The 12,053-nt window shown below is 42.5% G+C and overlaps 1 protein-coding gene across 1 annotated transcript; it reads left to right on the top strand.

The window, feature by feature from the left end:
- Positions 1-74: 74 nt before the first annotated feature.
- LOC140279479 (transmembrane protein 47-like) lies at positions 75-9,696 on the top strand. Its single transcript, XM_072374615.1, has 3 exons — positions 75-401; positions 4,371-4,511; positions 8,864-9,696. Exons 1-3 carry the CDS (start codon positions 185-187, stop codon positions 9,043-9,045), a joined length of 540 nt encoding a protein of 179 aa, XP_072230716.1. The 5' UTR covers positions 75-184; the 3' UTR covers positions 9,046-9,696.
- Positions 9,697-12,053: the final 2,357 nt, after the last annotated feature.

Raw genomic sequence — 12,053 nt, 5'->3', positions numbered from 1 at the left:
AGCATGTGAGCGCTTATTCTGAAAAACCGGATGTCTCCCATTCAGCTCTCCCAGCTGAACACACACACACACACGCGCGCACACACAAAGCATTGAGGGTTATGGTGGGAGAAGACGTAGTCGGACCTCCAGCGAGCTCTCCTGACAGCGACTGACCCGCAGCCTCGCACCGTGTAATGAGAAGATGTCCGTGAACGAGGTGTACGTGTTCCGACCCTTCAAGCTGATCGCGCTGCTGTGCGTCTTTCTGGCGCTGTGTTTGGACGTGGTGGCTCTGCTGAGTCCAGCGTGGGTCACGGCCGAACATTTCTCCCTGTCTCTGTGGGAGTCCTGCAGCCTGTCCGAGGCTCGGCATCCCGCAGAGGAGGCTCAGTGGAGCTGCTTCTCCACCCTCACATCTGGTAGGAGGTGGCGATGCGTTTCTTCTTTATTTGTTCTGATAGTTTGATGTTGTTGGAGACAGAACCACACATTCAGACCTGTTGTTGCACAGAGCTGATGTCTTACATGCTTCACGGCACTTGAAAGGTTGAGATTGGCGGATTTTACCAGATGAATCATGTTCTGTGTAACACGGAAGCTCTCAGGGTCTGTTTAGGTTTACATAAAAAGGGTTTATTGAACTGTAATAACTGTCCCACTGGCAGCCAGTAGTGGAAGAAGTACTCAGATTACTCTTGTAGAATTTCCAGTTCCACTTAAAAAAATACTCTCAGTCTGACATGTAAATACCATCGACAAAATATTCCTAAAGCAGAGAATTAAAAGTATAAAGAGACGCAAAAATGGAGCCTCTGGCTGCTCTGTGGTTGTTTTTTTACGCTTGGATTGTCATTATTAATGCATTAGCGTGCATCAGCTGTAAAGTAGCCTTTTCCCTCTGTAGTATAATATAAAGCAACATAAAATTGAATAATTCACGCACAGATTCTGGAGTGAAACTACTTAGCTGTGTTCCACCCCGTCTGGCACCTCTGGCCATCATCCTCCCACAGTAGGGATTTGTTTTACTGTAGTTGGCTTGTAGGCCAGCAGCTGAGGCTCTCTGGTGCTGCTGAAATTTCCTTTGTTCATACCAGAGAAATGACATAGTGTCACTCTGAGAAAAGTGCGTTGTGATGCTGAGCCTTGTTCTAAGAGCTGGAACGAGCCTTGTTTTAAACCGTGGGTTTTGTTTTAAACCGTGGGTTTTGTTTTAAACCGTGGGGTTTGTTTTAAACCGTGGGTTTTGAGACAGGCTGTTTAATTTGTTCCATTTTCCCCAAAAACCATCCGACTGTTTGTTTTTAGGAAATGATGGCAGCAGAGAATGATCACGTGCTGAATAATGGCAGCATAATCCGTTTGGCACATGCAGAGAGCTCTGAGTGCGTCTGAAGAGACATGTTCAGCATCTTCCTCATCATCGACCTCAGCATTATTCAAAGTTTCCCTTTTCCCCAAACAGAGGCTCATAAGAGGAGCTTTTGTGCCCCCGACCCCTGTCTCCCCCACCAGCAAAGCAAATCCACCTAAAAAGCAGCCGATTTGGAAGTATTTGGTGCAGTAGGTTGGTTTTTACGACTGAAGTTTGTCCACTAGAGAAGTATTAGAGCCTTAAAGGATGAAAGAGAACCTTATAGCTTTTTTTAAAGTTATTCTTTGCACTTTCACAGCTGAAATGGGGGATTTGCAGCTTCGGTGAGGCGACTGACCGCTCTCTGATATTGTGGAATGTGTCGGGTGAATAGGAGGCGGGTCATTGCTTTGAGTGTGTGCAGAGCTCATTAAAACAACAGTGAGGGGGGGTGTGCTGAGGTTAAAGGTGCAGTTAGCCAAAAGGCAGTGAAGACTGATTATCTGCGTTTTCTCGTGCTTATCCAAAGATATTTGAGTTCCTGTTTATTTTTAGAGTGACTTTCAGATAACTGAAATAATAAAATCATGACTCAGAGCGCTATAAAAACATTTCTGTGACGTGACGACACTGTTTTTATTAAATTAAAACCACAAATCAAGGACTAAGGATGGTAAAATGTTCTGAAGGCTGGATAATAATGAGCTCAGATGAAATTAAATGCATTTTCAGGGGCTCAGAACACCACAGACACACCCAGCACAGAACAGCAACAGAACTTTGTTTAAAATGTGCCGTTTTAACAACACCGAGTTGTGGAGATCTTTCCAGGCAAGTGGCGCACGGGGAGAGATGAGTTGAACTTTTCCAGCCGGAGCGACTGCAGTTAGTTTGGAATAAATAAGTTGAAATGCTGTGGTGAAAAGCCACTGTGGTTGAAACAAGATGGAATAAAACGCTGAAACCCTCAAGGAGATGGTGCTAAACAGGTTGATTTCCATGCTGTGTGGAACAGCTGAGCACGGAAAGCTTTATGTTTCACATCATTAAGCGACACAATATTCCAAAGTGACTGAGTAAAAGCAGTTTCTGGGGTGACTCAAAGACTCCCTTTGTACTTGGTTAGCAGCTCCCAGTGTCCTCTTGGGAATGATTCTGACGCTTGTGTTGGCAGAAACAAGCTCAACCAGGCTGGAAATGGAGCATCTCAACACGGACATGTTCAGGTGTCTCCAAAGAGCTTCTGTACAGACTCAGGCTGGGTTTTCTCGGCAGCACGCTGTGTGTCACTGTATTGTTCAAATGTAAACCTTAGCCAGTGGGAATGATGGCCAAATAGGACAGTCTTTGTTCCATTAGGTCGGAGGGTTTTGCTTCTCGTTCGGATGGCTTTTGGTACATTCCCAGGAGGATGTCACGTGCCTTTTAGCCATTTAATGAGAAATGGCATCTGTCTGCCCACCTCACCATGGAGGTCTGATTGGTGGAATGCTGCACTGAAGTCTGTCCTTTTGTTCGGTCCTTCCTCCTCCACAAAGGAAGGCTGCTTCCAGGCCTGACCAGGACCCTTTATCCTTTATTACTCACTTTATTTGAGCAGCGAGCTGTAAGAAGTCTGTTCGCTCACTGAGAATGACAAACCTTTAATCTCCCTCAGAGCTGTGCCTTGCAGAACTACAACCAATCACGTGTTTTTTTGTTTGTTAGTTTTTGTTATTCTGACACTTGAAACCATTCAGATGCAGTGGTCCTGGTGTTTGTTTGGGTTGAACCAGTGTTCTGCCAACACATAATCATCTTATGAATTCAGTCTTTACACTTTGGTACGAGCAGCTTACATCATATGTTCCCATTTCTTTAGTTGCATCTGTGAAGGATAACAAAAGATAACACATTTTGGCATAAAGTAGTATTTTTACAGCTGCAAGGTTATTCCTACAGAGCTACTGGTCCCAGCACGGTGTGCACCATGTTGTTAAGAAAATTAAGAAGGAAACTGAACAAGTGGAGGGCAAAAGAAGGAGTGGCAGCCTTAAAAAAAACTATCTGCAGCAGATGAACAGGATCTGAAAGTGATGTCCTTAAGAAAGAGGAAAAAATCCAGCTGTGACCTGACAGGACCTGAGAGATGCATCTGGACCTTCAGCTGATCCATCTACTGTTGGCCCAAGCCTCATCAGAAATGGTCTCCATGGAAGGGTGGCTGTCAAGAAGCCGTTCTTAAGGAAGGGAAACAGGGAGAAAAGGCTGAGCTGTGCCAAATGACACAAGAAGTGGACTGAAAATCAGTGGCAACAGGTCTTATGGAGGGATGAATCCTCCCCAGAGCCCGGACCTCAACATTATTGAAGCAGTGTGGGATCATCTGACAGAGAACGGAACAAAAGGCAGCCCACATCCAAAGAAGAGCTTTGGGATGTCCTTCAAGAAGCCTGGAGAACTATTCCTGAAGACTCCTTAAAGAAATGACAGAAAGCTCGTCTCAGAGGGTTCAGGCTGTGATGGAGAATAAAGGAGCTCAGAGCAGATATTCACTTTAAAGCTGCTCAGAACTGAACAAACTCTGTCTTATATTCTGTATTTATATTCATGTTAGTAGGTTTTAATTAATTGCTGCTCCTGTTTTACTGTTTTCCTCCCAACATCTAAAGAAATGAGACTTTTGCACTGTATTAAAACTTTTTACAGAGTTCTGAAAGCAAGACATTGAATGATATAAAAAAAAAAACATTGAAACAAGTAACAAAAAGGACTAAAATAGAATTAAAAAACTTAAACTTGCGCTGAGGCTCAGTCCTGAATAGATTCTTTATGTAATGATGTTCCTTTATAATCTCATTTCTGGGACTTTCTTCTTCCTCGTTTCCATGAAGGAAAGGCTTGAATCTCTTCTTATTCTCTTCTATGTGACAGATTAGCTCGTGTCTCGTGTTTGTCAACGCTGCGGTTCAATTCAACGCTGCTGTCCCCTGAATCGAGCTTTTGTTTTTGAGCGGGATGCTCCTCTCTGACCTGCTTGTGTCCTGTCCCGCAGATTGGCAGATCGCCACCCTGGTGCTGCTGGGGGTCGGTGCAGTCGCAACTCTGGTGGCCTTTTTGGTGGCCTTCATTTCCCTCTGCAGGGGGACCCAGAGGCAACACTACCGCATTGTAGCGGTGTTCCTCTTCACTGCAGGTACGTCACCTTTCCCCTACACAGCTTCCTTTAAGCCCTGTGCTGTAGAAACAGATGGAAACAGAGCCTCTCGTTCACCACAAGAGTTTCCACACAGGCTTGTTTTTTGCTCACATTAAGTTCATGCATTGCAGAAATGGCTTGTTGAGCTCATTTTTTTCTGTGGTGTGGAATCTGGAAAGCTGCTGGCTCATAAGCCAAGAAAAAGCAGCCGCAGAATATGCAGGCTTACCAACGAAGTGAAATCACTGAGGAGGAAGAAAAGCCACCACAGACTCCCCGCCCATCATCGCCTCAGAGTTGGAACGCTTCTTTTGAATTCCTTGTGACAAAGTCCTTTGAGTAAAACCAAAATGTCAACACCAAGATGGGAGGATCTAACTATAAAACATGTAATTAAGTTGAATGGTCAAGACACATTCCTCCAAGTACTATATTGGCACCGTGTGTTTTTAACAGTGATGAAACACTAACTGCTCACCAGCTCCAGTTCTGCCAGTTTCCACAATAAAATGTAATTATATAAGAAACAGACGTCCTATGCTAAACTAGTTAATGTCCTCTACAGTTTTGCATTGTGCCTTTAAACCAGATTCAGACATATTTCCTGTGTGTTTTTGTCTGGATTAATAAAAATATATGTCTGTTTGTGAGGTTCAGGGTCAGCAGGTTACCTTCAGACAGAGATAAGCTTGTTGCATGTTTAACAGACGGATAGTATCACTCCTCTGATTAGCAGAAGACCCAAATGTTTGTGTGGATGTTGGGACACTTTGTGAAATGTTACAAACATCAAGTTAACGCCACATTTCTCAGCTTTAAAAGTACACAGAAAACAACAGTAGAAACAACCAAGATCTTCTGTGCAAAAGCAGATCCAAAACCTCTGGATAATGTTAATGGTGCCTTCACAGATGCTTTGTGCACTAATGCGCCCCCACATCACAACAGCTGCTGGTTTTAGAGCTGTTACAACAAGCCCTTACCCACATTAAGGGGATCATCCGCGCTCAGAGGCCTTCTTTTTAAACCCAGTAACGTCACAGTGAACCTAATTTGTTGGCTGGGCTGAAGGGACCATCGTGATGATGCCGGTTAACCCGTTCGCTGTGGCTCTTTCTGAATGTTTTGGAGCGACTGTGCACACGGTGAAGGGCAGTGTACCATTTCTACCCAAAGTATCAGTCTGTCTGTGTTTTATAAAGAAAGCAAGGCCGCTCCGTTTGCTGTTGATGTCGGAGCTCGTGTTTCTGTGATTGCAGAGACTATAAACAGGAACAAAGTGAGACCGAATGAAGTTCACATACAATCTCTCCTTGAGGCTCCTATCTTCAGGCCTGTGTGGGTTCATTAGAGGTTTAGAGAGCTTTAAGCTTTCAGATCTGGGTGTGCAAACTGATTTGGAAGTGAGGTCCTATAGATACTGCTTATTGGGTCAGCTGTGCCAAAGCTTTTTCTTTCTGAATATTAGTATTTATTGTGATAGAATAAGTACTCATTCTCTTGTAAAACACATCATATGGGATTATTAGGCCTGTGTACTTCTTATATTCATATATAATTTGTTCAAAATAAAACTTTTAGTCCTTTTTATTATACTGGGAGATGTAACTAATAGCAAACTCTTTTTTATTTGTTATATTTTGAGTGAAATCTGTGCCGTCTGTGCTCCGATCTGAACTCACCTTTTTGAATATTTTCCAACCACAACTTGCTTGAATTTCAACAGCATGGCTCTGACAAGAGTCCAGGTCCCAGTCTGCCTTCAGTGTAGTAATTTATAGCTTGTAGCCTTTAAGACATGTGTCACAATGACAAATATACATTAGAAGAACCATTGAGGAGCTGAAAGATTGGGATAACATTTCAGCCTGTGTGCCAACTGTTTTTGTTCTGAGAAGCCAGAACAAACGATAATTTCCCCAGAAACAACGAAATGTATAGTTTCATCAACTCGTACGTTACTTTTGGACTACTGTGAGTTAAATTCAGTGAGTTTTGTATACTTTGTTGAAAGCAAAATAGCCCAATATTCCCTGTTGTGTGTCCTTGGTTTCAAGCTCATTGCATATGGAAAGACGTAAAGTTTGGTCCAAAATCCACATCAGATCCTTCAGTTTCAAAGTACAAATAGTTTATATTACTGTAAAATCTGCCTTAAGTAACAATCTGCTATTGAAGGATGTTTAAGAGAAACTGTAAGGAACGTTTGTCTTGTTCTGTGAATGAAAACATCGGCCACAAAGGACCTCTGTAGTCGGCTCAGTGGCTTTGACTGTTACCCATTTGCTGAAAAGCGTGGGAATGCTGTGTTATCCTTTCCTGTGTGTAATTGCTTTAAGACCCTTGCAAGAAAAAGGTCTCCATGCAGACTCGCAGTCCTCAGTGGAGCAGCAGCAGAAGGGCTGGACTGTTAAATGCCCCTTGGCAGTGAGACCGTGACTGTATGGTATTTATTTTCTGTCCAGAAATATGACCTCAGTGGACAGCGAGCTCGGTCTGGCCTCCATCAACACAGCACAGTCTCAGGCTACCGTCATTCCTCCCATCCCACTGCTCCGTCCTGTAAAAAGGAAAAGGCAGAGCCATATTTACACAAAGAGTCACCTTGGACACACAAAAGGGAACTGAAGCTGCTGGCTTGAGAGGTGACTGCAACACGTCTTTGATCATTTCGCTCCAGGAGCTCGTGCTGCTGAGGATGGAAACATTAAAACCACCCTCTTTGTACGATGACTACTGTTTGTATTTTTTCCAAACTTCACACAGTTTAAGAGCTGCTCAGGCTCTGCTTCTCGATGCCAAAGTGCTGCTACCAAAATGCATGCTCTTAAGGTTCTGTAGAGCACAGCTGGGTAAGAAAAAAGAGGCCAGAGAGCAAGAAACCCACAGAGATGGATGCTAAACAGGCGGTTTTCTTTGTGTCTTCATGGAGATGTCAGTCTACACGAGGAAAGGGAACATACCAAAGCTAAAAGACGTTCTTTATACAGTTAAAACACTTTTGCTGTTGATTAGAATATGTCACATGCCTAAAAAACGCTTCACAGCTTGATATTTTGGACTATTCTCATATGCATTGAGTCACATTTTTTATTCCATTTTGATTAAATAAAGTAATGAACTTTGTAGAAACCCATCTGACATTGTTTTCATCTGCAGGCTCCTGAAAACACTCCTACTTACTGTCTTTGTGAATCTGTAGAGGCTGAAAATGAGATTCATGTGAATAGAATAGAATAGAATAGAATAGAATAGAATAGAATAGTCTTTATTGTCATTGTGGTACAACGAAACTGGAGCTACTGTGCAAAACAAAAACAACAAACAAAGCCAGAAACATTATTTAGCAGGTAAAAACAATAAAGAACACAAGGGAGAGACTGTGTGACAGGTTAAAAAAAAAGTGTAAAATGCTCAATGGAAATTAAATACTGTACAATAATATATATATATATATATATGTGTGAAGCAGAAACGCTGACAAGAGCTAGATAATGACGTTATATAACCATCTCTGGTTACTTTTAGTGACTTGGACAACGCAGAAAAACACTTTCCTCCTCTTCTCTTATCTTTTAGCTTGTATCCACAGCCAGAAGCAGCCTGGGAGCCGTCAGATGTACTCGTACAAGGCCACAAATATCACGTGTTTTGACCTGGATCGTGCATTTGTGCAGACTAAATGGTTTGCAGGTGCTCAAAGCTCATTTGCAGTCGTGGTTATGTGTAAAACGTGAAGTGACAGAAGAAATCCGAAGAATATATGGTCCAGTCTTGATAAGAGTGCATTTGTAGATGAATGAATGAAGTAAAGAAGGGTTGAAAGGAGAAAAACCTTTGGAAATAAAGTTTTTTTTCATTTTTACATTTGTTTTATAGTAACAAAATGTTGCAATGTTTTCAGAAATGTTGAAAAATTTGAAGAAAAAGAACAGAAAATAATACTGTTGCTCAGTTTTAACATGAATCACACTTTCTTTGTACTATATTTCCATATATTCATGGGGAAAATGGCTGCTTTCTGGTATTATTTCCATTTTAACTGGTGTGCTGGAGTTATATTCATGAGGATGAGAGCGATTATAGAAGTGGTGTCTGTTAAAAAATATTCATTTCATCAGTGCTCTATGCTCTTAAATTGTACTATTAAAGTGTGAAATATAACATGTTATAATGGTGTAAAGATGAACCGTATTTAAAGTACTGAAGTGGTGTTTTTGATGGTGGATTCCTTACATCACTGATTCTAAGCTGATTATTTCCTCAGCTGATTTAATCACATGATCAGGGAGTAAAACCCATCTGAATTAGCTCGAAGCAGCTTCTCATGATTGTCTCTCTGGTTGCAGTGGTTCTGCAGGCCTGTGCTCTGGTCCTCTACCCCATCAAGTTCATCGACGGGACGGTCCTGCAGACGTATCATGAGTTCAACTGGGGCTACGGGCTCGGCTGGGGAGCCACCATCTTCATGTTGGGTGGAGGGATCCTCTTCTGCCTGCGGACGGACATTTACGAGGATGCGATGTATTAGTCTGTTTCCAGCCCAGCTGCTGGAGTTACACACAAACACTTTCCTTCGCTCTGCACAGACCCTGCTTCCCAGTTTCTCCTGCTGCCTTGCTCTGGCGGTTATTTTTAGGCAGGTTGTGAAGTCCTTATTTAGGACATGTGAGCAGAATGTCTGCCCCCCTCCCTCTGCCCACATCCACTCACCGCTGCCTGTGCCTCAGCCTTTCTGGTATCTGGGGCGAGGTGGCAGCTCTAAAGCACAGAGCTTTCTGGACAGGCTTGAGCCACCAATGCTGGACGTTTCCACCGACCCGGAGGTCTTTTGTTAGTGAGAAACGGCACAGTCCTGAACATGCAGTGGCTGAATATTTAACAGGGCTGATCCATCTCCACATTTCCTTTTTTTCATTGTTTTTGTACCTTTTTCACGACGATCAGCTTGTTGTTATCGTATTTATAGCAACATTTTCTGCTTCAGAATAACTGAAAACCTGAACTCACTCCTTATATCGTAGCTTAAAAATATTTAATCAGTGTAAATTAGCCAACTTTTATATATGCTATCGAGTGTGCTGCTGGGTTGGAAACAAGTTTGTCTCACAGAAATTGTAAATGTGTACAAAGTATTTCTACACGAAGGACATTTCAGAATAAATAACAATAGTTTTGGGAGCATCGGGAGTGTTAATTGTTGTTTGCAGCACTTGGATTTGGCGGTTTCAGTTCGTGGCTTATAAACTGACCTTTGACAGATTATATAGGAGCCATCAGGGCCCCCCCCACCCTCTTCAGACTGAAAAATGCAAACCACTTTCATTATCCAGAGCACACATTCCTCAGAGGAGACCATGGCCAGGCTATTTAAAGGGATACCTCCAGGTTATATGAAACATGAGTAACATTGTGTTGGTGACCACAAGAGGCATTTTACAGAAGTCTGATAGTGTGCTCGCACAGTTCATATAATTAGGGGTCACGTTTATTAATGCACATATATCACAATTTACTTGTCATGAATGGGGCACGTGAAGACTGAAAGTTCAGGTTGTGTTTAACATTACAGCTGCTTCTTATTGTGCAGCCAAAATATGTTTAAAAAGAAAGAATAATTCAGTTTATCCACTTTGTTTAAGTGTGGCTATGAGAGGGACATTTTGAAAGGTACTCGTGCGTTTCTTGGCTGTTTTGTGAAGAACAGAAGAGAGTTCAAACTGCTGCTGCCGGTCAGAGAATCTACAGGAAGGGACAAATGTTTCCCACAGCAGCAGCAGTGTGAAAACCCAACAGCTGTGAACAGTATTTACACCACAAGAAACACCCCCCAGGAAAATAACTAATTATTGCTCCATTTGCACCTGATAAATGGCCTTTGTGGGTTGTTCGATGTTGGATTGTGAATGTATGAGATCAGAGATCGTTTTTTTGTCATATAATAGCTGTGTGGAACGCTTGAAATGTGTCAAAGGTTAAGGTTTTTTATGTCATGCTCACATTTAGCTTCTAAAACATGACACAGATGTGATCGTGTTGCCTTACTGTCCCACATGCAGCACATGTAAGACAGGTTGTGTTTAGTTAAATATTAGAGGAGCGCACATTGTGAACATTTTGAGAGTTAGCAAGTAAAACATTTACACCTTTTCATTGGTAAGATGAAGGGATTCACACACTACTGTGCCTTAGTGGATCCTTATAACATGCATATATACTCTCCAAAGCTTGTTTTTCTCGACTTTTATTCAGCAGAAGATTGGAGAACATAGTCAGTCTCTAGTTTTGATGTGTTTCAAAAGGTCAAGAGTGGAAATGCCAGTTGGCTCTCCTGCTCAGCTCTCCACCCACACATTTACATCTCCTTGTGCTTCGTAAAGAGATATGAGCAGCTACATGAAATGTCTCACCAAAGGCATTGTTTGGGGGTTCTGGTGGAGGCAGTTGCTAAATTCCCCAGAGCTGTGACTGTTTACGTGGTCGGCTTATTTAACCACAGCCTCATCCATGGGCATCTTCCTCCACCTAGTGGTCAAATTGTGCCGTGCAGTTGGGATTCTTTCTCAGAAGAAACGGGATTTTAAATGGTTTTATCAGAATGGTGATCCTGAATCAGTTTTTCTTTGTGAGAAATGGATGTTTCATATTAGATTTTATTGAGATATGCTGCAAAACAAATGCTTGGCACATGCAAAGATTGTTTTAATTCTAATCCTGCCACAAGAACGGCACCAGAGAGCAGTAAAACTGACCTGAAACTACAAAACCAAACTGTTTGTTATGATTGACATTAAACCTAAATCATAGATTATCAATAAAGATTTGTTTGACTAACTTACCACAGCTTACCTAAGTACAACAAAATGAAGGATTCATCGTTGAATACTTTGAATGTGACCACAGCTTTTGCCCTTGCAGCAGAAGATAAGCTCAACTGCTACAATATGTCAGATGATGAAGCAAAACCAAAGCAAGACAAAGTATTTCCTCAAGCTGCAAGGACAGACGACGCATTTTGTCACATGTGTTAGGAGTTGATTGCCTTGAAGATGATCTGGTCTGTGGAGGGCAGCCTGGCCCCTGGGGGCAGTAACCAGCCAGGCCCTGCACACTTTCACTCTGCAGGGACAGATTCCAGTTACTGAGCCCAGGGGACAGAGGCAGACACAAGCTCTGGCAACTTTGCACCTGAGGAAACAAACACATTGTTTCATTGATAAGTTTATGCAGAAATGCTTTAAAGAAAAAAAATCGGAAAATTCAAAGTGCAAACCTGAAGTTGTCATGTTCTGGTGCTCCTCAAGTGGAAGTCCTCTGCACATGGGAGTCAGCAGATAAATGAACTGAAGTGCAACACCTGGGCTATACATTACCCTCCTACCAATCCTCTATCAAGATTGGCTCCACCAAAATTACACATTAACCCAAAAACAGCTCATTTCTCCTCCACTATCACTCCTCTGCAGCCCTGCAGCTCCCTGGGTCTGTTTTAGGCCACATACCGCCGTCCTGATCACCGTGGAACACAAAGTGTGAACA

This window comes from Leuresthes tenuis, unplaced genomic scaffold, assembly GCF_036924035.1.
Source record: "Leuresthes tenuis unplaced genomic scaffold, fLeuTen1.0.hap1 SCAF_21, whole genome shotgun sequence".
NCBI classification, from domain to species: domain Eukaryota; kingdom Metazoa; phylum Chordata; class Actinopteri; order Atheriniformes; family Atherinopsidae; genus Leuresthes; species Leuresthes tenuis.
This window is presented reverse-complemented; position numbering and strand designations above follow the sequence as displayed.

Bases quoted from the DNA above. Each gene is read 5' to 3' on its own strand.
- LOC140279479 (XM_072374615.1), top strand. From the start codon at position 185: ATGTCCGTGAACGAGGTGTACGTGTTCCGACCCTTCAAGCTGATCGCG. The intron at 402-4,370 runs GTAGGAGGTGGC...CCTGTCCCGCAG, and splicing joins CTTCTCCACCCTCACATCTG to ATTGGCAGATCGCCACCCTG. The intron at 4,512-8,863 runs GTACGTCACCTT...CTCTGGTTGCAG, and splicing joins GGTGTTCCTCTTCACTGCAG to TGGTTCTGCAGGCCTGTGCT.